General features: G+C 44.1%; 2 protein-coding genes across 2 annotated transcripts in view; both read left to right on the forward strand.

Annotated features, from left to right (window-relative positions):
• Positions 1-269: 269 nt before the first annotated feature.
• Positions 270-6,614, forward strand: LOC310995104 (uncharacterized protein; the record flags this gene model as incomplete). Its single annotated transcript, XM_083984033.1, has 4 exons — positions 270-403; positions 1,443-1,703; positions 2,413-2,869; positions 6,500-6,614. Exons 1-4 carry the CDS (start codon positions 385-387, stop codon positions 6,612-6,614), a joined length of 852 nt encoding a protein of 283 aa, XP_083840159.1. The 5' UTR covers positions 270-384.
• An 8,125-nt stretch (positions 6,615-14,739) lies between these two features.
• The window catches only part of LOC310994507 (SH2 domain-containing protein 3C-like), a 40,969-nt gene continuing 29,269 nt past the window's right edge, over positions 14,740-26,439 (forward strand). Inside the window, exon 1 of the mRNA XM_083983224.1 lies at positions 14,740-14,946. Within this exon, the coding sequence (XP_083839350.1) occupies positions 14,866-14,946 (81 nt within the window). The 5' untranslated portion in view covers positions 14,740-14,865. The remainder of the gene's footprint in view (positions 14,947-26,439) is intronic.

Consider the following 26,439-nt stretch of genomic DNA (forward strand, 5'->3'; position numbering starts at 1 on the left):
GTGACCACTCACTCACTCATTCTCTCAGCACTCTTTCATCCTGGCCAGAAGCCAGCCTATCGTAAGTTCATATTTTTATCTTCCCCTGTCAATGCCATTTCATCTCATTTTGTCTTTTCATTTCCCCTCACCATTGGTCCTCTGAGCTTCACACAGGAAGTGTCTGCCCTGCCTCTGTCACTACCGCTCATCTCTCGGTTTTCTTCTCCCTCCCATATGCGAATTCTGTGCAGTGTCTCACCCGCAGAGAGGAACTGTGGTTCTTACCCATGTTTCTCTTCCACAGCTAGAACCTATCCACCCTGCCCGACTGCATCCTCTCTCAGATGATCCATCTGTCACCCACCTGCAGCTGATCGCTTTTTGCCACACTGCTGCCACAACATGAGCATGCGGAAACTGAGTGAGTATTGTGTGTTGTTTGTGTGAGTAGAGTGGCCACACTATGTTCGTCTGTTTACACATGGCGAGAAGTGTAAGTAGGTTTGGTTCACCAGAGCCTATAGTGGAGACAATGTCATAACAGCTTTGCAGTATTTTTGTGAAGGTGATGACACATAAGAAACAACCTGCTTCTTTTTTTTCTTTTTTTCTTTTTTTAAATAAGACTTGTTGACATTGAATAGAGGCTGTTTGTTCTGTTCAGTTTCACCCACCTGCAGTTACTGCATAGGGTTTATCATATCTCAATACTGTATATGACTTTGACATACACTGTATGTTTATATAACCATGTTGTGTGTATATTTATTCTGCATTCAAAGAATAGGTTGCCTGTAACATCTGGCCAGGGACAACAGATGAAAACTAACCTTACTGGCTAACTCTGGCTCACTTGCAGTTTTTCTGTTGATTAGTGTTGCACTGTCCCTCTCAAATAAACCAATAAATTAAATTAAATTAACAGTGCAGAAATAATGCAAAGTCAAGGAAAAAAAAAGTATTTTCATGTCAACTGGTGGTATCATACAGTACACTTGCATGCACATATCACATGAATGTATACAGGTCAACCAAGTGACTATTTGTGACCATTATCGGCCACACCCACTGGCTGATAATGGTCACAACTGGGTCACAAGTAGTCACTTGGTTGACCTGCAGGGAAGTGAGCTCTAAGAAAACTGTCAGTCGGTTTTGTCACCCCTTCACGCTTTGAACCATCACTCACTGATGTTTTGCAACTTTAATTAACTCTCTTCTCTTCCTCTTTTTGGACTTGATCATCCATTTTGCATTTTACAAGCCAAGGTGTCCACACTGTCCCCTCATCACTCTCAATTTTTTCCCACTTGCTTATTTCATTACAGTGACTTCTTTTCTTCAGCTGTGAAATGGTAATGAGTGGTTTGAAATGTACAGAAAAACTGACAAATGAGGAAAAGATTCAGACGTCATGTTACTCACATTCCTTCTTCTTTTCAACCTGTCCTCCTCCCAAGGTTTCAAGTGGTTTGGCAGCCTCACCAACCTCTCCTTTCGCCGCTCCAGTGACAAATCTGACTCCAAATCAAAGTCTGGAGATGGTGGCGATTGTGCTGCCTCGCCCTCAAAGATCCTGTCTCCAGTTGCTGAGACAACGGTGGACGACCTGGAAGCCATGCGTCCTCGCACGGCCAGCTACGTCCGCTCCAGTGAGAGCTACACGCACATGGGCACGCTGCCACGGCTGCTGATGAAGAGGAGGGAGAAGAGTCACAAGGGTAAAAGCTGCAGAAGTTATGATTGACATTTAAAGGGATAGTTCACCCAAAATTCAAATTTCACTCATTATTTACTCACCCTCATGTCGACTAAGGGCTGGGAGAATTTTCAGAGTCCTCCGTGCCTTCTCGGAGTTACGGGGGGGGTCCACGCAGCAGTATTTGTCCATATAATGGTTGTGAATGGTGCTCACTTTTCTTCGTCCAAAAAGACACACCAAAAAACATCCAAATACCTCCATACTGCTCGTCTGTAATGCCCCTCTTGTATTGAAGCCCCGACATGAGAAATTGTTCCGCCGGTCATCTGACACAGGAAGAGCAGTGAACTGAGACACTGGGAGCTTCCGCTACAAACAAGCTTAAAATATAGACTTATTTAATTTTTTTCGGAACAATTTCTCATGTCGGGGCTTCAATACAAGAGGGACATTACAGATGAGCAGTGTGGAGGTATTTGGATGGTTTTTGGTGTGTCTTTTTGGACAAAGAAAAGTGAGCACCATTCACAACCATTATATGGACAAATTTTGCTGTGCGGACCCCCCCGTAACTCCGAGAAGGCACTGAGGACTGAAAATTCTCCCAGCCCTTAGTCGACATGAGGGTGAGTAGATGAGTGAAATTTGAATTTTGGGTGACCTATCCCTTTAAGTGATCAATGTCACAACATGGCAATGAGTTTTGATTTTGTCTTGTTCACTATCAGCCCCCAGCAGCAGTAAGAAGAGTAAAGACAAGAGCATCAGCAGAAGTCAAAGCCAGAGACCTGCAGGGGACCGAGACAGAGAGCTACTGAGAGTGGCAGCAGTCGCACCCACAGTAACCAAGGATAAAGTTGTAGTTAAAGATGACACAGGACTCAACCAAGAGTCTCTCAAAGATGACAAGACACAGCTCAAACCTGCAGGTGAGACAACTGGCACAAACGTCCCCTCTGGACCCTGTGAAGATGTGCCGCCATCTGGTGGCTCAAGCGCTGCACTTCAACCAGAGGCTTGTGACAGGAGAGAAACCACCCAGGCAGGTGGAGACTTGCACCCCGAAAAAACAAAATCAGCTCCACTCAGCCAGGATTATGAGGATGATGGGCTACAGTCCGGGATGGTATCTAAAACAGCGGAGGTCGCCCCTGAAGGAAACAAAAACTCTGACAGCATTTATTGGTGAGTTTTTACTTTGAAAGTTTAATAGCATGTATTTGTTACATTTATTTAATGAAAGGCTGATTCCTTTTACAGTTTTACAGGTGTTTTTGTTGTACCTTGTAGGATATTATCTAATGCAGCAATATAAGCTTTACTGACACTTTATGAGGGCTATAAAGAAAACAAACATCTAAGCTTGTTATTAATCATAAATTTGTGAACTAATGATTGCCATCTTTTATGCAGTCAGTCAGACAGTAAAGACGCTCAGATGTCCCACCTGAACGCTCTGGGCTGACAGTGTTGTTGTTGCTGTATAACTGTAGTTTATTGATCAGGGAAAAAGACCCATCCATCCACTGTGTATACAGCTGCAGGGTCCAGGTGACCTAGGATGAGGACAGGTCGCCAGTCCACCACAGGGCCGACATATAGAGATGAACAGGGCGGGCACACACACACATTCACATCCAATAGACCTAGTGTGTGCATGTATTTGGCCTGTGGGAGGAAGCCAGAGAGAATCCACACAGGCAACCCTGGGAATTGAACCTATAACACTGAGGCGACACAGTTCTAACCACTTTACCCCCATTGAGCAGAATTACTGTCTTTACTCAAATGTCAAACTCGCACTTCTGCTACTTTTACCATCATATCTTATTTGATATTTTAGTGGAATTTGAATCAATTGTTTATATTTGTGTTTTAAAGTACGTCTTAATTTTCCACTATGAGTTAGAAACTAGAGGTAATTCTTACATTTTCTCATTGATGTTGTACAAACTGGTTATATTTCAACATGAAAACTGTACATGTTGCTCAGAGACAACTGACTGGCACCAGAGACCCAGCAGCACATTTGTGCCCCGGACTTGTAATAACCAAGTATGTCTCTGCAGACCCGGAGACAGCAGGTTCAGGCCCGCAGTTCTGGGACAAAGGGTCCAGGCCCCGATCCGGGTCCAGTCAGATGTTATAGTGGCCTATAGGTAGATGAATCTGGCCATTTTATTTAAACTTGACAACACATTTAGAGTTGCTAACAGGCATCAATGTGTGTGTGTGGTACTTACAACAAGGGACCTAGAACTGTGGGCCTGGATCTGCAGCCTGCGGGTCTCTAGACACATGCTCCTACTCGGTTCCTCAGCCAGGGGGCGTAGATCTGCGGTTTCACTAAACCTGCCGGCTGAAAGTTGTTGAAATGAGGTAGCGCTGTGTGTTTGCCGCCGCGCGCTGGACTCGTCTCGGGCGATGGATACGAGGCGAGAAAACAACGCGATCTATCGCTGAGTGTTTTTAAAGACAGCAGGTAACATCGATCCCTGCGCATTGATCAGAAGCTGGTGGAAAGCTGCCGCGGGTTTGATGTTTTTTTTCTCATTTTGCGTGGATTTGTTCTGACACACAGCAGACCGGCAGGAATGAGCTTTATTGTTGCCTATTGTGTAACAGTGTGTGAAAAACAAAGTATCAGAAAACAAAGTGAGAACTTTATGCAAGAGTTTGAGGGGAAGTGGTAACTCCTGGATGGTGCCCCACACCCCCACTCCTCCTCCTCCTCCTCTCGGCCGAACAGATTGCATTTTCTCGCTGCTTTCCCATGACATGCCAAGGTCTCCCAGCCTTACAATATTCAATGCATGATATAGCCGGGTGCGCATATCGTGTTACAGTGGGGGATTTGCGCTGCATGTGTGCGTGCGTGCGTGCGTGCGTGCGTGCATGCCCGGTTTACTGGGCCGGAGCTGTGCTGGCATCCACCGGGCTGGCATGTGTGAGAGCGTGCAACATCAGCCCATTAGGTCAGCCCCAGGGACCGTGGGAAATAGAGTTCTGTAGTGTGCTGCAAGTCCAGTTTGTGCACATCAAAGAGCTCTCTCTCTCTCCCTCTCTTTCCTCTCGTCCTCTCTCTCTCCTCTGTCAGTCTGTCCATCCCTCTCTCCTGCTCTTCTCCTGTCCAACGTGTCAGCGCCTCACTTCTTCACCTGCTCCTCTGGAAAAAGCTTTTGTCCATTTGTTGTTGTCAGACAGTGTTGGCGCTGCTCTCGGTGACTGGTAAGATTTTGGCTCAGGAATCAAATGCAGTCATGGTGATTTACAGATTGTCAGCTCAGCTCAGCTCGTGGTTTTTGTTCTTTGGTCTCACTGTCTCTTATAGGGAGCAGAGTAGGCTAGTCAAGGTGTTTGGTGCTAATTTGCAAAGGGGAGGAAGAGGAACCCCCCAAAATGTTAACTAAAGTCAGAGCTAGAGTTGAGACAATTAGCTGATAAAATGAACATTCAATCATTAGCACATCAATCAGCTTTGATGCTTTTATTCTCATATGCCAGCTAACTGACTGTAACTTTGGAGTTGCTGTGTTGCATGAGCTGAATCTGTTATAGTTCATTGCCAAAATTGATAGGCTCTTTTGATAATTGATTAACTGCTCAAATTGGTCTTAAAAGCAAAAAAACAAAAAAACACACCAAACATTAGCTATGCCCTGCTTTTCTTATATCTGATGTGATAATTGATTAATTGATTATTTTGGGCTTTTGTGACTATTGATGGGGGGGGGGGGGGGGGGGGGGGGGGGGCACGCACGCTGTTTAAACATGTTGCTTTGAGCTTCAGGAAACAGCTCCAAACATTTCCCCTGTTACATTTTAAAGACCAAACAATTAATCAATTAATCCAGAAAACAAACCATATAGTAATTGCTTGTGAAAGTAATACTTTGAAGCTGCTTACACAGTCATAGCTATTTCAAATTCATTCAGTCAGCTAACGCTTGACATCGACTGTGTACTTGGTGTGGTATTTGCTTTCATGCTTCATTCATGATCTATGTTTTTATATTCACAGCTCAAGTCACATTCTTTCATCTCATTCCTTCTGGATAAATGCGGATCTTATCAGAGTGAATGATGTAGGCAAATATTTCACATTTGTACTTTTTTTTTTTTGTGAGATCCAGCACAGGAGCAGTTTGGGAGGGGAATGTAGAGCTCCTCTGCCGTGGGACCCATTAACATTCCCCAGCCCAATGCCACGATGTGTGCCTTTGATCTGGCCTCTCTGTGGTCATGTGTAACACAGCGTTGCTCTGGGCCTTATGAGACCCATCATGCAACTGGGAACTGTGCTGATTGATCTTAAAACTTGTCTGGGAGTGTAATTGCCCCCTTTTGCTCGCGCCTGCTCCGTATCACAAAGCCGCACAGCAGTACCCACAGTATGGCTCCCAAGACTACAGCACAGCAGGGTTTTTGACACATGATCCGAATCCATCATGAGAGTAAAAGGGTGAGTTATCGTCCCCGAGAGATTTGAGAGGCCAGCTCCATATTCAGCAACCTTAGACGCTCAGTGGGGTTTGTTATCTATCCATTTTCCATGAAGCTGCAACTACATTTTTACTCACTGGAGAGGCCGCTGCAAAAGTGGGTCATGGGAATACAGGCATGTTTTTTTTTTTTGTCCGCACCTGTTACAAGACCAGATCAAACACAAAAGGCCAAGTGTGTGTTTATGTGTGTTGATACACACACCTTTTGACAGAGGTTTACAGCCCTTTTCCTGTTATGACAATGCTTAACATTTCCTCTACTTTGTCTTCTTTTTTTACACTTACTCTCTCTTTGTTTTTATCCCTTCAGCCACATGGAGCCAGCAGAAAGCCAGGCTGTGTATGTCCAGGTAAGTCCAGATGTTTGTGCATCTGTATCTTTTGTTTTTGTTTTGTTTTGCCTCCTGTCAAGTTGTTTGCTCTAAAATATGTGGTAGTATCCAGTGTGCATGAAATTAAAGATTTCCCCACTCATAGAAACAAAATCAACACAGTTAAAGCTGAAATGATCACCAATGCTTCAAACAGATATGATTATTATTGATAATTATTCTCGGTATATCTGTTCGTCCAACTCTGTGAAATGTTACTTGCTAAAGATCACATCCAAAGGCGTTATCTTAAAAAAACAAAGTAACTCCACAAATTTTTCACCTTTTCCTCTACTTAAGCCAAATGTCAATCGATAGACTGTACTGATGCTTGATAAAATCTCTACAGCTCTACATCCCCTAGTGGTACAACTTCTCAGCTTCTCTCAGCTCATAATAATCCCACCTATCACAGTGTTTCTTCCGCTCAGCGACACACGCATGCACAGACACTCAATGCCCGACTTGCCGATAGATATGAATTGTCGTTTTCAGCTTAAATGAGCAATGCAGTTTGAAATTTTCCTCCTCCTTCCCACATTATTGAATTAGACTTTTTTTTAACGTGAGCGCTCAGATGTAATTGCGGCTGATTATTAGCCCTTAGTCCTCAACAGTTATTCTCATTTCAGCGAGCTCACTCTGCATTTAGCCTAATTCGGTCTGCCATTTAGCTAATTGAATTTGGAGTGAGGCAATGCTCGTGTCAGCACTGTGCAGCCAGGCTGGTAGTCTGTGCCGCAGCCAGTAGGTGGGGCCATATGCTCGAGTCGAGGATCGCCTTAAAGATCAGAGAGCATGTGAAGCTTCTATCCTGACCTGGGAGATGGATGATAGGGAGTCGTGCATCCTGTAAACTACAAACACGCATAAGTTCAAATATTGGACTTCAAACCGAGAGCAAAACTGGGAAGGGAAAGCAAGGAAGTGAGGCTGAAAAAGGAAGGAGGGAAGGAAGAGGTAAAAGAGAGGGAAGGAAAGACTGAAGTGAACTGTTGGGCTCTCGGGATCTGTTTTTCTATTGATTATACATCACAGGTGAGCGGGTAAAAGCCTTCTCCTATGACCCTGAGCTGCCTTCCCTTTGTAAAACAAATATATCCAGCTTCCCTAGCCACCACAGATTGACTACAGTGAAATCCCACTCCTCTCCCTCCCCTGTTAGGATTTTAACAGCATGTAAATACTACGCTTGCATTAATTTCTCATAAATGAGGAGATTTGTTTTACTGCTGGTTTAACAAGCACAACAGTTGTAAAAAGAAATCATGAAAAACTATTTATGAACTACAGCTGAGCATTAGTTTAACCAACTTAACAATTACATAGATGAGTAGAAAAAACACCTCATTAGATAAGTGGCATCCCTCTCCTCTGCATATTTATGTTTTACTTTTTTGTAATGTAAGTGATCTTGTCAGTATCTCAGGCAAGCTAGCCCATGTTCATCATAAAACATTATGGTGGAGACACTCCCACAACTGGGTCTTAGTCACACTGGCAAAATGTCACCTGACTTGCTTTTTAAATTTTGAATAAGCCTGACATATGCGTGACTGAGAGCTCTTAACATGGATTTTCAACATTTCTTGCATGTGACACTAGAAACAAACCATTCAGATTTTAAAAAGGGTCACTTTTTTCTGCTTTTAACCCCATCTCATCTTCTTATTTTTTCAAATCCCTGGACATGTTTTGTCACCCAGATACCCCCCCCCTCCCACACACGCACACTCTCACACATCACAACAGCCCCTCCCACCACCGCCCCACCCGTCCCCCCTAAAGCAGCCAGCAGCAGGCCCTCCATCTCCTTCCATTTATCTGAAACATTTATGACAGCTGATGTTTAAATCAGGAGTTGGCCTCAGTGTTCACTGTTATAATGGGACAGACCAGGCCGGTGACTCTCCCCTCAGTTTATCACATGTCCATGCTTCACATACATGCACACATACAGTACGCCCACACACGGCACGGCACGTAATATAAGAAGAAGAAAAAAAAACAGAGAAAAGCAGACAAAGTAATCTGGTTGGAATATGCTCAAAGAAAATAAGCAATCAGGAAGAAAAAGCCCCAAAGCATTCAGGACAAGCTCTTCATCTTTTCAGCTTTATCATAAAATATCCATCATCATTTATTTTTCATGGGGAGGCACGGCTGGTCAAGCAATATTTACTGTTTTTGTTTTTGTGACTTTCAATGAAAGATGTAAAAAGCAGCTTTGGAAATGTTTACAGCTGGGTGGGAAAGATAGGCCTGGCCAAACTGTGGCATTACTGTAGGTAACTAATGGAAAAAGTGGAAGTGTGAGCTTGTATTTTGTTTTACCAGTGTTTTTTGTGTACAGTCTGTGGCTGTGTGTGCTGCTTTTTGCCTGTGGCCCAGCCCGGCTTTGTCTCCTGCCCTATTTAGTGGTTTGGTGCTAGATTGATGGGAGGGGCAGGGAGAGGAGGGGGTGTCATATGAGGTATATTAACATACGTCTGGCATGTGACTCACACTGGTGCTCTGAAAAAAAAAGTGTGTACACGCGCGTTATTGTGTGTGGGGGGACTCAGCTGTGTATCTGTGCGTTACTGCATGTTTGATTATGCAAATGATTTGAATTTCCAAAATCTGTACGTCTCTGTGCCACCTGATTAAATGAAGTCGGTGCCCTGTGGGTGCATGTATGGGTGTGTGCGTGTGACTGTTACAGTATTTTGAATTAATGTGGCGCCTCTGTAAATGAGAGGGGGTGTAAACTGTCAGGGCTGGTGCTCCGTTACACACCCCTGGAAAATCTTCAGTTATTGTTCCTGCGATGCGCGCACAGACCAACAAAGACACAGTTGCAGACACATGCTGACACACAAAGCCACACACACCACTTAACTATGTTTACTCTGGAAAGGGCCATGGATTATTGCACAAATGTTAATTAGTTCATATAGGTCACCAAATTTTAAAAAAAAGCTCCCTGATAAGGACTGAACCATTTATGGCACATAGTCATCTGCAAGACCTGAAAACGGGAACAGAATACCAAAGACACCATACAGTGCCCTGCAGCTGACGCACCCTTATTTCAAGCAGCTGTCTGGGTTTGCCCTCTTTGTATCTTATGGTATTTTACAGAGTTAAATGCTAATGTGCAGATGACATTAGCTGTACTGCTCTTACCGGGTTGGAGGGGCTGGAGCCAAGCTGATATTGGTTGAGAGTGGGTATTCCTTCTGGACATGTCACCAGTCCATCACTGGGCTAACATATAGAGACAACCTCCGCTCAGCACCAGGCCCAGAACCTTTGCACCCTGAGGCTATAATGCAACCCACTGTTTCACTGTGCCGTCCACCAGAAACATCTTCCCCACATGTAACACATTTCAGTCTATATACTGTAAGTGGTGGACTTACTGGCCAGACCTGAACATCCCCGTCAACAAAGCCAATTAAAAATGTGCTCTATGCAATTTGGCTTTAACTTAAAAGGAGCCACTGTCTTGTTTTCTTTGTAATTATGCAGAGTACATAAAAATCTGATGTAGTAAAGGGAAAAGTCTCAAACGGATGCAAAATACAGGAACTCTGCATAAACAAAGAGGACCAGGGATACAAGTAGAACCTCGGCAACACAGTGACAATAAAAAAAGACACATTTGCTTCACAAACACTAACGATTGTCTGAATCAACACATCTGAGGGTCTCATTAAGCCCTGCAGGGCTATTGTATTCTCAGACACTTGTGTTATTTTGTCTACCTTCTTCAAGGTCAGCGCACTCAAACCACCAAGCAGCGCACGAGACGCAGAACAATGACACATTGATCTCTCCAAGACAGCATTACACACTTCTTTATTCACGCTAAAGACGTGTCTCGTTGCTACAGCAACACGTTTGTGTAGGATTTAGTCATTTTAATGCAATTAAAGCAAGACAGCAGATTTTTAATGGTGCTATTTCACACCTAATGAATGTTTTTCTACATGTTTGTGGCAGCGTTTCCAGCAGGCCTCTCTCTTCCCCTCCCTGCATCATTACTGCAGCCTGGTGTTTCAAACGGGCTTTGAAACACATATCTGATGGTTCAATACGGATTAACCAGTTTGTGAGGAGGGTCCGCCCTGTGAAAACACACTGATGACAATCAGACACACACACACATCATTAGCTGTACCCCCCCTAACCCCCAGCGGAGCCCGGGCCTTTGTTTTTAGGCGTGCACGTGTGCACACATGGACATTCATAATGATATGTGTGTGCACATATAATCTTGATCTGCCCTCAGCGCGCCTCTTTTCATCTTTCACACACGTGCACACACACACATTCTCCTCTCTCCCCTCTCACACACACACTCTCTCTCACTATCTGTAGTCCCTCTCCTTCTGTCTGTGCGTCTCACGCACACACACACTCCTTTCATTAGTGGGATGCTTGCAGGCACATGCAGGGATTCTCCATTGTGCTCCCTATCAGCCTGCGGGATGGGGCTTACTAATTAATATATAACTGAAGACCGCCTCCAAGCAGGGGAGGAGATGGAGAGATAGAGGAGAGGGAGGGGTGGAGGGATGGCCATGGAGGAGAAGGGAAGGACAGAGGAGAACAGAGGGGTAAAGACAGGAATCACAGACAGGAGGAGGCTGGACAGAGGAGGTTAGACTGGCGATGAAGGGATGAGGGAGGTGCACAGTGATAAAAAAGGGTTGGATTCCACAGAGCATAGGAAGAGTGAGCACTGGGATACAGGAATGCTAAAAGGAGAAAAAGGATTGGTCCAATGAATGGATGTGAGAAAAAGCTGACGTGAAAGGGAAAGTGTAGAAAAATGGAACCTGTACACATGTCCTGACAGAAGGACTTGTTGTAGATTCACAGAATAAAATAAAGATAAATAAATGGATTTAAAGGGGAACAATAGTGGAAGCAAAGTGCAGACAAGGCAAGAGAAGAGAAAGAAGAAAGAGGATTGAGGGTAATGAAGTGTACAAGACACTAAAGTAAGAGTGAGACTCTCTTTAGTCTTCCCAAAGGCACTGAGTGGGTCTAAGTTGCATCCATTTTTCTTTCAGCCTGCGTCTGTGGAGGGTTCAGTCTATTACAATAAAAGATGTGAAATGATGTGGAATAGTGAAGGATAGAGCTTGATGAGATCCCACAGAACACTGCATGATATGATAAACTGTTACCATTTATCTCCGTGATAACATATGTAACGACAAAAGGTTCTTAATACGTTGCCGCACAAGACTGGATTTCTTATGAGGACTCGTGTCTTGTGTTTGTCTTGATAAACTGCAGTAAGAACATTTTGGATTGTGTGGTTGGTTGGTTGCGCTGCTGGATTGTTGCCATTGGTGTCTTTTTTGTGGGATTCAGACCAGGGTTGTCAATGAATAACGGTATTGATTAAAAACCTTGATATTTAAGAAATAAATCCTCATCTTTATAATGGAATAGTGTGGTGGCAGGTGTGGGAACTCCCTGGATTTGTCAGCGTGGGGGGAAAGGAGGGGGATGTTGTGCAGCAAGGAGCCATTGGTCAGATTTAAACCTTGGCCGCTGTGGTTAGGACTAAGGTGCTCTGCAGGTGAGCCACAAAGGCTAATTCATTTAATCCGTCCATTTCGTTTGCCAAGAGACTACAAGATGCACAGTAAACAAATGAAAAGAGGAATTTGACTAATAGCACTGTGTCAGCTCTAATTCACAAATTGAACATTTTGTCTATATGAGATTCATAACATTGGTCTTTCAATACGTATAGTTCATTGTGACCCCATAGTTTTCCTTGGTTGCATGAGAAAAGTTAGCAAGATAAAAGAGCATGTTATCCGTGCACCAGAATATCCACCCCTGAGTGTTATATCATAGCGTGTAGAGCGCAATATCTTTTTCTCTGTGTCAGATATTTCCAGAGAACACTGACTCAGTGACTCAATTGTGGTGGATGTGTTGCTTTGCTTTAATATCACAGCTCCCCATGGCAGCTATTTGATATCTGTTTGACTTGAGCTAATTCATGTGAGGATGCAGATTGACACGTGGAAGCACTAGCTGGAGCTTCCCCCCAATGCATTTTGCATCAAAACAATGCAAGGAGTAGCACTCTCTCATGTGTGTGCACACATACTTTCTTTAGACAGGATTAGGAGGTGTAGTGTAGAAAGTGTTTTGTTTTAAGGAGCATCATTTTAAGGAGCGCCTTTTAGCTAATGCACCTTACACTGCAATACGTTTTCATTATGACCTGTCTGAGTGGGAATTACACCCATAACATTGGCAATTCCAATGCTAAAATCAGAGCCACGGCAGACCATCTATGTTTTTAAACTCAGCATCCATCATATTGTCAAGTTTTTTTTTTTTTTTTTTTTTTTCCCCCCCCACAGCTTTTGCGCGTGTGTGGCACCGCAGCCAGATGTAACATGCTGTATGTTGTGATTGTTTTGGCATGGTATTACAGAGGATGGAAGGGAGGAGAGAAGGAAAGCACAGGGCCCCTCTTATGAGATTATTTGTGTCCCCACTGTGTAATCTGTCTAATCCAGCACTGGATGGTTTGAGATTACATTAAGAGGAGACGCTGCAGTTAATGAATCCATCCTGTGTCTTGTAGCTCCTTATCTGTCGGCCTTTTTTTTTCACTCCTTGCCTCTGACCCACTAGCATGCATTCAAGAGGCAGATTAGCAAAGTGATTACTGGCATCATCTGATGCTGTGTATGTGTGTGTGCCTGTATGTGTATGTGTGTGTTAGATGACCTCAAAGACAAAGTAAGAAAAGGAGAGAAAGAAAAAACAAAGATCATAGAGCTTTTGTGTGACCCCCGCTGTGTTGCACATCTTCTCTCCGTCTCTGCCGATGTGTGTCTCTCTCTCTCTCTCTTGCGCGCGCGTTCCGCTTCCCTGCAGTGGTGCAGACCCAACTAAATGCAGTGTCAGAATTTTGGATGCTGTCAAGGCTCTCGCAGTGTTGCCATGGTGAAGCGTCCTCAATGATGTCACTCACTTGGGCCTCCAGAGACAGAGCCCCACCCCTCCTGACATCTCCCTGCCGGCATGTGTGCGTATATATGTGTGTGTGTGTGTGAAATGGGCCGGTGAAAATCACACCGTGTTATCCTTGAAACACCTGCCTGTGTGTTTCAGCTTATAATGAGCTGTCTAGCTGCAGTCTGCATGGCTTTTTTAGAGACACATCATTATATTCTGCTACAGACACACACACACATTCATTGCCACCTCTAGTAATGTAGAGTAGTGTGTGAATGTGTCGAGATGTAGGTGGAATAAAAAAGGTGTGAATATGCATATGTGTGTGTGTGAGAGTGATGGGGGGCATCTCTGTTGGGTTCCTTTCTTGGTGAAAGAAAAGCTTAGATTCCTCTGGGAGGCTGCATTCCTCCTCCTCCCCCCCTCCTCCTTTCTCTCCTTGTACCTGCATCTTCTTCATTCATCATCTCATCTTTTAATTATCCTTTCTTTCCCTCCTCCCATCTTCTCCTCACTTTGTTTCCTGTTTTCCTCCTGCATGTCCCCCCCGTCCCCCCCCTCCCTCCATCTCCACCTCAACCTCCCTCACCCCGTGTCAGCATTGTCTCAGCGCTGGAGCGGGGGTCGTCGGGTGGCTGGGTTTGGGTGGGTGGGTGGGGTTTCTGCCTGCAATTCGACAGCACTCCTCTCTGCTTGTGCCTTCTAGCATTCACCCCCCCCCCCTCCACTCCCTCCCTCCTCTCCCTCCCTCCATCCATCCATCCCTCCCACCCTCTTTCTCTCTCTCTCTCTCTCTCTCTGGTCCGCCCTCCCCCCACCCACACTCCTTTCATCAGCAAGCAATGAGGTAATCCCTAGCAGCCGCGTGAAGTGCAGCAAGTGCAGTGAGAGAGAGAGAGAGGGAGAGCAGAAGCGACAGAAGCCGGTGCAGGGCAGAAGCAGCGGAGAGATGTCAGGAGCTGTAACATCACTCGCCGTTATCAGTACCAGCTGTTAGCGGCTCGCTCGTAGCTTTAATAGCTTGATGTGGTTATACCAGCAAAGCAGTGAGCTGTGGTGTTAGCTGGTTTTAGCTCGTATAGCCCCGGTCCTGGAGTGGTGGCACTATGTTGAGGGGTTGTTAGCCAGGCAGAGAGGCAGGCAGGGGTGGGACAGGCTTAGTCCAGGGGCTGTGGTTTTAGAGTCGGACACCCTGGGAGAGAGGGAGAAAGACATAGGGAAGAGAAGAAGCGGGAGAGGTGAAGTAGAGGCAAAGAAGAAGGGAGCAGGGGGGGGGGAAGGTCTGAGGAAAGGTAGCAGAGGAAGGTGTGTACCTACCATGACGGAGAGGTGTAGTCTGTGGAGTGCCCTGTCGGCTGCAGCATGCTGCTTCTACCGGGGATCCTTCATGCAGGTGCAGGTGAGTGAGCATGTATACGTGTGTGTGTGTTTCTGTTTGTTTCCATGTGTTACTACAGAAACACGCAGCCTGTGCTTCCTGGTGCGCAGCAAAGTGCTTTCAGTACGCGGTATGTTATCACAGGACATATGTGTGCTCTGTTTTTCTATACCGTCCAAGTTCCCTTATATTTGGCGCATTCATCTGTGCACGTGTGTGTCTGTTTGTAAGGTTTCGTGCCTGTGTGTGTGTGTATGTGTGTGTGTTTGCAGGAGGTGTGCTCACTGTTGGCTCCTCTCCTGTCCCGGCAGCCGGTAATGTCAGCCTGCCTGCGAGCTGGCAGACTGATGATATCATAGATGCTGAACAGTACTTGGGTGTCAGATGGACTGTGTGAAATCACAGCGTGGAGAGAGTGATAGAGAGGGAAGAGAGCGTGTATGAGAAGGAGAGAAAGGGGGTATATACGTGTCTGATTTGTGCATTTGTGTATGAGATTGAGAGAAAGTGTGCGAAGGGTACAGTAGGGTGACGCGTACAGTAGCCCGCGGTATCAGTTTTACTTTGGTCTAATTCTGGCTCAGTGCTTGAAACCCAATATCCGACCTTATAGCCGCGAGAGAATGACATCCAAAATATGTTTTGTATGTGTTTATTTCTGCATATAGTCTATTTTCTGTGTCCTTTCTGCTTGAGAGTTGAATTTTTCGTAAATGACAACTTTTCAGGCTCCTCAGGAAATCAGGTTGGTTTTCACTGGACCAAAGTGCTGTATGTCTTTCATCTGACAGGAGTTGGTTTGTAAAGGATTTCTTTCAAACATTTGACTCTTCAGAGTGGTATAGTGTCAAGGATTCCACATGACAGCAGGGATAAAAGAGGAGAGTACATAAAGAGTATTGGTTAATAGATGAGATGCTGTGATGAGAAATAGTAGTAGACTATGAGGAACCAGGAGATGTGATTGCCTGGGGTTATGATACTGTCAAGTGGTTGTAGTAGATTCTCTTCTCTTCTCTTCTCTTCTCTTCTCTTCTCTTCTCTTCTCTTCTCTTCTCTTCTCTTCTCTTCTCTTCTCTTCTCTTCTCTTCTCTTCTCTTCTCTTCTCCTCTCTTCCTCTCCTCTCTGCCACGTTGTTTGTAGCCGAGTAGACTGTGTTGCTATAATTATGGCTTTACTTTAAAAGACTTGTGTTAGTGTGTGTGCGTGGTTTAGCTGTGTTTTCAGGGCAGTAATCCTGGCGTTATGTGTTGGCGTGTCCCACCTTGTCTCTGGATGCAGGACATTGCATCGGTGTGACAACTAGCTGACACAGTCTGTGTTTTCATCTTGGATTACTTTAGTTGTTGCGTCCGACCATGGAGGGAAAGATTCACGGGTGTCTTTTCTTTCTTTTCTTTTTTTAGAATTTATTTATCTATTTATTTTTAGTGGCATCTGCTTTTGTTTAGAGTGAAGTGTTTCAAAGCTCCGACTAATGAAGTTATTTTAATTAAATCTGTCATGGGGTTCCTGTGTAGTGGTGGTTGTGGTAAGAGGATGTGTGTGTGAGTGGGGGGTAAATTAATTAGCACTCAGTGAATGGTTGGAGTTAAGTGGGAGCCTTTCTGTTGTTAAAAAGAATAATAATAAATAATTACTTAATTCTCTGCAACTTGTTTTGTTTACAAACACTGTGATTTTTGTCTGTAGACCAATATTGATTCCCCCCCAATCCATTCTAATTAAACACAGCCTGACGAGCACAATACTTGTGTGTCATGTAACCCAAACACTGTCTGCTACCCGAGGCAAGTAATGCTTTAATCATTGGTTGTTTCTGCACATTCAATGTCATGTGGCTGTTTTCCCTACCTCTCGGGGATAATCATTAGTTACAATATTTACTACTTTTCTCTCAGACACCCGCGATCGGTGTTTGCATCTTCTTTTATCTGAATAAATGAGGATTACTCGCCGGCTCACTGGCGTGTGTGTGTGTGTGAGCCAGTCACTTATTTTTCATCACTGAAGTGCCTTTTATTTACTTCTCAGCATAAACCCTCAATGATTTGTCATCTATCTATGATAAAAACAGGACGATAACGATGCATCCCCCACTAAGATAAACCCAGAGGTTAACATCTGGCTGCCGTGTGTCAGTGGGTACCTTTTTTTTTTTTATTCCGGTGAAAACAGAAATGGACATTAGAAAACATCAGAGTGTTTTTCAGAATGCTATACGCGAGCAATTAAGCTCTGCGTATCTCTTTGCTGTTTTTGCGCACCACTAATGACTGCGGACCGTCTTGTTCATGCTGGCTTTTTACTTCATGAGTGTTCATTAGTGGTCAGTAACCACAGCAGGAAAATCTGCTTCCTCTACAGAAAAATGTGGCCATTATATTTTCCCTTTTTTGAACCTGAAACAATCATGTACATGTAACATAAACGGACAAATTACGGTGAAGTTTTTAAACCCAAAATTACAGCCAAAGAGGGTGATGCAAAGTTAATATTACATATTTTGGGCCAATTTGATGGTCAAACATAGTTTTTATGATTAATTCATTATGTGATTAATAGCACAGTTGTGCTTCACAAGTGTTTCACATGCAGCGACGAAGTTGATGCGGTGATAGTGGTGTGTGACCTCTGTTCATCAGCTGTATCAGTGGAGGGAGATTACACTTGATCCCCTGGTCTAGACTGCAGTATGCTAACTATGAGCAGAGACACACACAGACGCATGCACACGCACACACATATATACAGACACGCAGCTTAACCATTGTGTCTGCATTATGCCCAGGGCTTCCAGCATGTAAAAACTGGGACAATGTAACTGCCCACTGGACTCCTACAGTGGTAACCCCCCCACCCCCACCCATCTCTCCCCTGTCAGCCCCCAGAAAAGATAGATAGACACACACACACACACACACAATTAGACCGCACTACAAATACATAAACAGATGTGCAGACACAAATATACACAGAACTAGACTTTGATTGTTTTTGAAGTTAATCCTTTTTCCTGCCAGCCACTTTCCCTCTCCTTCCCTCCCTCACGCTCTCTCTTTCTCTCTGTGCTTGTGTGTGTGTGTGTGTGTGTGCGTCTCCCACTCCAAATCTGTAGTCTCATTCCCTGCTGACCTGACCAGCATGTAGCAGCCATCATGCCAGCGAGCAGCCGGTCCCTCTGTCCTTTAGCGTTCCTGCAGCCCAACTGTATCTGGAACATTGCTGTCGACCTCATAACCCCACAACATGGCACCTCTCTGCCATGCAGTCCCATACACCGTGAACCAAGTTTCTGTTTGTGCAAACACATTCTCAGAGATAGCTCGTAATGAGTTTGGAAAGTAATATGTTTTTGAATTTCTACAGAAAAATGCCCACGGCACCCAAGAGTTGTTGTGTGTCATGCTGCAAGATGACCACAGTCAAAATATTGCACGGCAGATGAGGGAAGCTGGGGACTAAGTGCATATCAGAAGTTGTTGATGAACCAACCATTCTCTCAGTAGTTCTGTTGCAGTGTAAAATTCAAACTTACCTTTGTGGGTTTTATATTTACATTTTACACAGATTTTTTTAAGTTTAAGTTTATTTTTTTTAAGTAGTTGTTAAAGATTAAAAAAACATGAATAAATGAAAAGATAAAAAACTGAAAATATTGAGCTCTGGTTATATAAAAGAGATCGTTGGAGTCAATTAAATTCACACAGCAGGAGGCTTTTTTCAAGATATGGCACGACAAATACATCATACATATTAAACTGGGCAGCTTTATTACACTGATGTCCCCTCTGTACGTCTCATGTATGCTTTATCTTTATTCTCAAGAGCAAGTCACAGTTTAATAAGAGAAATTGAACCTGGTAGCACTGGCGTTCTGCTCTTCCTCTGTCCTCTATATGATGTTTTTATATCCCGACGCGGCGCTGCTTTGCTGTTATTAGTTTTACAGTAACAAAGAAACATTCACATCCTCTCCTTTTTGCATGTCAGATAGATGTTGGATCTATTTCCTGTTATATGCTCTCTTCAGATATATATATATATTTTTTCTTTCGTTAAGATAATGTAGCCTGACAAGACAGAAGAGGAGCTTGGCTGGTTTTTTGGTCCACTCAGTCAGTCACAGCAGGTTAACCAGCAATCAGCTTGTCAGTCAGTTCCCTGGGGGGTCCCAGTGGTTTTGTATTAGCGCTACCCATCACCCCGCTCACTGTATAGTCAGTGCTAAGCTAGCTCTAGAAGATATGGCCCTGTTAATGCCTTTATGTGGGTGTGTGTGTGCGTGTGTGTCTGTGTGTGTCTGTCCGAGCCAGAAAAGGAGCCCAAGCCAATTGGTATGTTTTAGTATTGAAATATTCACCATGTAATCCCCTCTTCTCCACTCCTCCTATCTCTCGCTCCCTCTTGCCCTCCTCCCCAAAGCTTTTCACCACAAATCCTCTTTTGGCGTGCCTGCCTGTCACACCCTGCAGGCTCATAGTGTGAAGGGCAGCTGTGCATATATGTGTGTGAGTGTCTGTGTGTGTGCACGCGTGCTTAAATTGCCTTGTTCCAGAGTCCATATCCCCATTAGAGCGCTGTGATGTTTTTTGGCAGTAATGAGGAACAAGCCTGCCTGTGTTTGTATGTCTCAGTTATGTGCGTTTCATGTGTGTATGACTATGTGTGACTGTGTGTCTGTGTGTGTATGTGAGGTGCAGATCTTCTTCCACATTTCCAAGTTCCCAGCTCCACAGCGGTTTGTTATATCTATGCATCTAAGCGTATAGAAACATGTCAAGATATGGATTTCAGTATGTTAAAGGCGCCTTGGGAACTGAACTGAATAGGAGCATTAAAGTTGTCCAAAGATGGATGAAAACCTGACATCATTTAAAAGCTGCAGTAACACCTAGTGATTACACTCAGAGCCTTCAGCAGCCGCTTCACAGTAAAAGCCACCAAAGTCGTAAAGAGTCTTCGCTCAGAGGCTTTTACTGTGAAGCAGTCACAGGAAGTATTGAGTTTGCCGCAACAGCATACTAAAGAGTCCTCTGCTACCTCATTCTCCAGCAGTGCTTTGTCCCTCTGATACATTGTGCTCAGGCTCTCCTTTAATCTTCATCTTGGCTTAAGAGGTCAGAGAAAACACTGAGAGTTTAAGTGGTGCTTCAGCTGTGGGTCACTATTTGGCAGGTTACTCTAAACGGCAGAAAGAGCGCTGTGACTCCTAAAGAGATAAAATGTGGATTAACAGATGTGTTGACATATGGCTCATTGAGCCTCTTATCAAATAATGCTAACTTGTACGCGAGGTTAATTGTACACATTAAAAGCTCGGCTCCGAATGCGATCAGCGTTTTAGACCTAAGAGCAATCAGGGGATGAGGACAGAGAAAGAGTTGTAAATACTCTAATATAAATAAATGTGGCCAGTAGGGAAGGCTGCGGAGTAGGATGATGTCTTCAGGCACTTTATGGTTCAGCAAACTCAAGTGTATGATGCGCTCGCCGCTCAAACAAGTGAAAAAAAATGCAAGAACCCGAATTGGTCTCTTCATATCATGGTTTGTAGCTGCAGGCCAGGATCAAGGAGCTTTCCAGCTCACTGCTTCATGTAATCATCTGCTCCCTCTCCTGACATGATAGAGGAAAGCTTTAGAATGGCATGACATAAGAGAATAAACCTATGGCGAACACGACTGTGCATTTAATCACAGTCTGGATTGTTTAAACAGAGGTTGGTGGAGGAGGGAGATTAGTCTGAAGAATATCTGCCTGCAGGTTGGAGATGAAAGTGGCCTTTAACTCTGTGTTATAATTATGATCCTCTCTCTCGCCATTTAAGGTGCCGGGTTTAAGGCAATTACTTTGCTGAATATTTACATTTTTCATCTTTTAGCGCCTTTGCCTCTATAGACTCTGCAATCACAGTCGACAGTGTGTTGTACTTAACTGTACTTTGTTCTGTGTACTGGATCGAAACGGCCAATAGCTGGTTTGCCGTGTTTGAATCTGCGGATTGAGAGTTGGCTAAATTATGCCAAGTAATAGCGGCCCACGTCTCCACAGGGCTGTCGAATGTTAAAAGCTTCTTCTTCTTGGACATGAATGGAGGAATGGACACTGAAAAGCAGAGCCGCTGCTTTTAATGAAGAGAAATTACCTGTAGATGGTCCCAAGTAATGAAAGAGGTCTTGATAACTGGACATAAAGGTGTAATTTCACACTGAATGTAGTTGCCGTTTTAGCACCGTTTATGTATCACGTCCCTCTGCGTTCGCCATTGATCCATGGAGCGAGGAGATGAGACTATTATTTTCACCGAGTCGTCTTTTACTGCGAGATCGTTCATTCACAGATTCTAATGTGAAATGTTTTAAGATGAATGAAGTCAAGTGTCTGTGTGTGCCTCTGTGCTGACACAGAGGGGTGAACAGTGTGTGTGTGTGTGTGTGTGCAATGTGTGTGAATCAGTCCTCTGAAGTCTCTCCACCAGTCTCTCGCTGAAGAAATCGCACTAGCCTGTGGAGCCACACACACACACACACACACACTATGCTCACATATGCTGGGAAAGACGCAGCTGAGAGGGAGGGTGGCATAGTGAAGGGATTTTGAGCAGGAGGTTGGCAATTGTTTGCTCCCTTCATCTTTGACCTCTCGTGACCCCAGAGCATGCAGAGGCTTTTGGGACGGCAGGCGGCTGCAGCTTTAAAGGTCCAGTTCTCCCAAATGAAACAAATAGCTGTCCAGGCACGGGCAGTCATGCTCTCATGCTTTTAAAGCCCATTGTCTTCTTGATACAAAAAAAGTAGAGCCTTCTGGTGCAAGATGATGCACAATGAGTTGCACTTTCTCCCTCACTTAGATTTGTATTAGATTTGTATTTCTATTTTGCCATAATTCATTTATTTATCTGGGCTGAATGTCTGCATTATGTCTGGGAGATTGTATAGGAGCATTTATCTCCGGGTTAAGATGTTCCAGCTCTCCATGCATGCCAGTGTTGCTTTTTGTTGTAATTTCTAATAAATCCCACTGGGTAAAGTGTGTTTGAGTTACGGAAGGCCCTGGACCTCTGTGGAGTTTTTAATGCATCATTTTCCTTTATGAAAAGACCTGGGGCTGTTAAAGCGTCTCTGGGTGATTTGCAGAGAGCAGCTGAGAATGGCAATGAACACACACACTTGCTCATGCTCTTTCTCTCCCTCACACACACACACACACACACACACACACACACACACACACACACACACACACACACACACACACACACACACACACACACACACGCCCATAGACGTTCATTTATGTATGTGTAAATGCCTACACATTTGGGTGAGCATGGGTCCACACAGACTGGGCAGCAACAAATGCTCCCGTCTTTCTTTGCAATCTATCTTAATCTGGTGATTGTTTTTTTCACATGGATGAATTGTTTTGTCTCCGAGTTGTCAGACAATTAGCATTTCATTTGCATGAGTTGTTGTTTCAGCAGCCTAAATTATTAATCGATTATTAAAAACATCAATTTCCTGTCAATTCGGTCACTGACTAATTGCCTCGGCTCTACCGCAGATGCACAAGTGGAACACAGAGATGGAGAGGACTTGGCAGATCGAGTGGCGTTTTGCTAAAGGTGCTGATAATGTTTTTTGGTTAATTAATGAAGCAGATTGGGGGTTTTAATGTGAACCAGATACAGATACTGATTAGACACTGAACAGATTTAATTGAGTGAAATTTGATAGCTTTGTTGGACATAATTCAATTCAAATTAGATTAACACTTTTCCTAATAAGATAGAATTCATGCAGCGTGGACGCGCAGCTCGCGTTCTGCAACATGATATCACTCATGCATGCACATAGTCACTGGGTTTTAGTGGAAGTGATTAGTTTTAGTAGACAGACATGTGATGAGGACACTGTGTCGATAGAAAAGCAGATAGCAGTTGTTCTGTCCATGCGTAATGAGTTACCAATGGAAGTGTCCAGATATAAAAGAATAATGGACGAGGCCCAGGCGGAGAACATCCTCCAGCAAGGCAACTATTTTCGATATCAGGACATCTCAAATTGCATTATCATGGTTGCTCTCTCTCTCTCTCTGTGTGGTATCTTGGATTTTTATCTATCTATAGTGCGCTTTGCTGGATTTTTCATAAACTCACCGCTACAGTGCTGCACAATTGAGATTCAGGGCTGGTTTGCATCTTCTGTTCACATGTGAAGTCTTGGAAGAAATCCCTACTAGCTATGCTGGCAATTACAAGCCTGAAAGTGACATCATACTCTAAAAAAAAAGGGGGTGCCGGGGTGAGGTGTGGGAGGTGTGGGTAGTAAGAGGGGGGAGGGGAGTGTAAAACATGTAAGGAGGAAGAGAAGAGGGAGAGTGAAGGCGCAGCAGTTTGTAACAGGCTATCACAGGCTAATTTCCCATGAGCTTCTTTTAGAGAAATGTGTCTAGTGTCTCTCATGGGAGTGTTTACTCTCACACCTTCATACACACACACACACACACACAAAGACAATGAAAGCATGGCCCTTTTCTGTTTCATTCCCATTTTCTGTTACTTGAAAGCACTTGCAAGGGCAAGGCTGCTCTCAAAAGGTGTGCATGTGTAGGTGACAGTGAAAAGAGAGTGAGAGAGAGTGTGTGTTGGTGCCTGCATGCGTGTGTGTGTATGTGTATGCTTGTTGCAAAGTGAGAGTCCCAGCTAGCAGTAAAAGCTCCATCTGCATCACCATGACAACAGCCCAGTAACAACAGAGAGACAACACCCATCTCAGCCCTCCTAACCCCCATCAGCTGTGTGTGTGCAACTGTGCGAGTGCATGCTTGATTACTTGCATATTTGATAGTGTGCATTTGAGCGAAATTCCTCTGTGTGTGTGTGTGTCGGTGCGCGTGTATGTGTGTGTGTATGTGTGTGTGTGAGAGTGAGTGAGACACAGCATCCATTAGGGAGCATCTCAGCAGGTACTGTCTGTGTGTCTGAATGATGGACATGGCCCTAATAGCTCTGCCTGTATGCCCCAATGGGGAGTGGTCGCACACACACACACACACACGCAGCAAACATAAGCATTCACACACACAAACACACTCCATCGCTCCCTCCGTATGAATGGAATTGATACCTCAGCGCCGCTCTCCTACAGTCTGCCTCCGCCAGCCAATTGTACAGCTCGCTGCTCATCCTCCAAGAAGAGATGACATCATTGCTGGCCAATGGCATCGCAGCTCTAGGGCGTGCTTCTTTCTGCCGGTCTGCATGATCAGAGGTGCCGAGGAAGGGTGTGTGTGTGTATGTGCTTGTAATAGGAATATAAAACTGATTTAAATGCATCCGTGGTCCATCTGTCTATGGGATCAAACTGCTCCTCATTTCCATCACATCCTGTATGGGCACTTCTTTCTCTTCTCTCTCAGTCTCTCTTGCTCTGCAACTTTTTGCCTCTTTTTCTCTCATAACTTGCTATGTCCTTTATGTCATGTGTTTATTTTCACCTCTACGGTTGCATCTTGAACTGCGTTATCATCATCATCTCTTCCTGTGCATGTGCTGTGTTTGTGTGTCAGGTTCCAAGGCCTTGTCCATAGGTCATTGTTTGTTCTGTGACTAGGCAATATTTGTGTGTGTGTGTGTGTGTGTGTGTGTGTGTGTGTGTGTGTGTGTGTGTGTGTGTGTGTGTGTGTGTGTGTGTGTGTGTGTGTGTGTGTGTGTGTGTGTGTGTGTGTGTGTGTGTGTGTGTGTGTGTGTGTGTGTGTGTGTGTGTGTGTGTGTGCACTGACACAGCAGGGAGTAGGATGTCACTGTGACCGAGCTACAGATAAACTTGTTTATGATACACTTCCCTGCAGTGACCTTCCATCTAAAGTGACTGTTTGCATCATGAATTTCAGGCATGGCACACTTTGTATCTGTAATGTATTCATTGTAGAAAAATACCTTGTTGGGGGGTCTCTCAAAATTGCGACCAGAATATCCTGAAATCATATGAAAAGGTTTTTTCTTACTTGTTTTCTGGCAACTTCAATACTAGGTCCTGTTGTCTCTGTCTTTTTCTAGGCTAAGCCAACCATCCCTGTCTAAATGAATCTAATGTTGCTTTAAATCAGAGCACACAGTAGATACCTGAAAGACATAATTATGTCCACACATCATCTTCCAAAATTATGGCCTGTCACTGGTTTAACTGCTGGAATAGCTGGAAGGTAAATTTCTTTTAAGTTTTGAGCAGAGTTAGGCTAACTACCATAGCTAAGTCAAGCTAACCAACTATTGGCGGGAGTAATATAACTGCTTAAACAAGAGTAACATGAGAAAAGATATAGCCTATACATATACATGTATAGTTTTCTCATGTTACTCTTGTTTAAACAGTTAGAGAAAACATGTAAGATTCTGGGATTTCCAAAAACTTTCCTAAAATGTCTTCTGGGAAACACAACATCCAAAAAGAGTGGTTTGCTAAGCTACTCCACATGCAGTCACATGTAAGTATTTGTGTGCAGACCTGCAGCAGATTTTGGAATCAGTCACATCCTCAGGCTCTGCATAGACTGTTGGTGGTAAAATCTACTTGCTGTCAGAGGCCATTGAATCCTGACTTGGTCCCAGTTGACTCTCTCACTGAAAGCCTAAACTTGAACTTTAGCACTTTGCTCTGTAGTGCAGAATATTCGGTCATAAATTATATATCACCGTTGAATTAACTTTGTGTATATAAAAGGAAAAGCGGAACAAAAAAACATCAAAAGATATGATCGTGTTTGTCTGAGAGGGGCCTTGTTTGTATTTACATCCTGTTTCTTGGCTGCATATCAGCCAGTAAAGCTGATTAATCCTCTGCTGTCACTCATTGATTAATTAATTAGATGCTGTGTCACCATATGACTTTGTATCCATAGTAACAAGGCTGCATTTCAGGCCTCAGCCTTTGTTCAAGTAAAATATTAATAGAATTAATGCTATATTATATGCACAGTACAATTTTAATTTAATGTAGACAATACAATTTGCTACATTTGAACTTTAATAGTGGTATTTTATTGTTATCATCAAAACAAAGACCCAGTCCGATTTGTTCAGTTTGTCATTTGGTCAAACAATGGAAGATACTCACTGCTGCCTGTTATAGCATCCCTCCCAAAATCATAGGCCATTGAGAGAGATAGATGACTATTATAATTTTAACCAACCAGAGGCCTCTTCTCCCTCTTCACCAACCCCCACCTCTCATTTTGCCTCTCTGCTGCCTGTCCTTCAACTGCTGCCTCCCTTTTTGTCCCGATCCTGTTTAACTGCATGGGAGAAATGCATTGTGGGTTTGTGGTTTTCCCTTCACACCTGTCACTGTCAAGATAGATGGTACTAGTATGGATGGTAATGGTAGTGGCTCGCGGTGAAATGGCAAGTAAGGAATAGATGTGTGCGCGTGGGTGTGTGCAGTGTGCTGTAGCTTATATGTACGTATATACAGAGGAAGCTTTGAAGTATTGACGACTCCTTAGACCTTC

Source organism: Trachurus trachurus (assembly GCF_905171665.1).
Source record: "Trachurus trachurus genome assembly, chromosome: 12".
Classification (NCBI taxonomy): domain Eukaryota; kingdom Metazoa; phylum Chordata; class Actinopteri; order Carangiformes; family Carangidae; genus Trachurus; species Trachurus trachurus.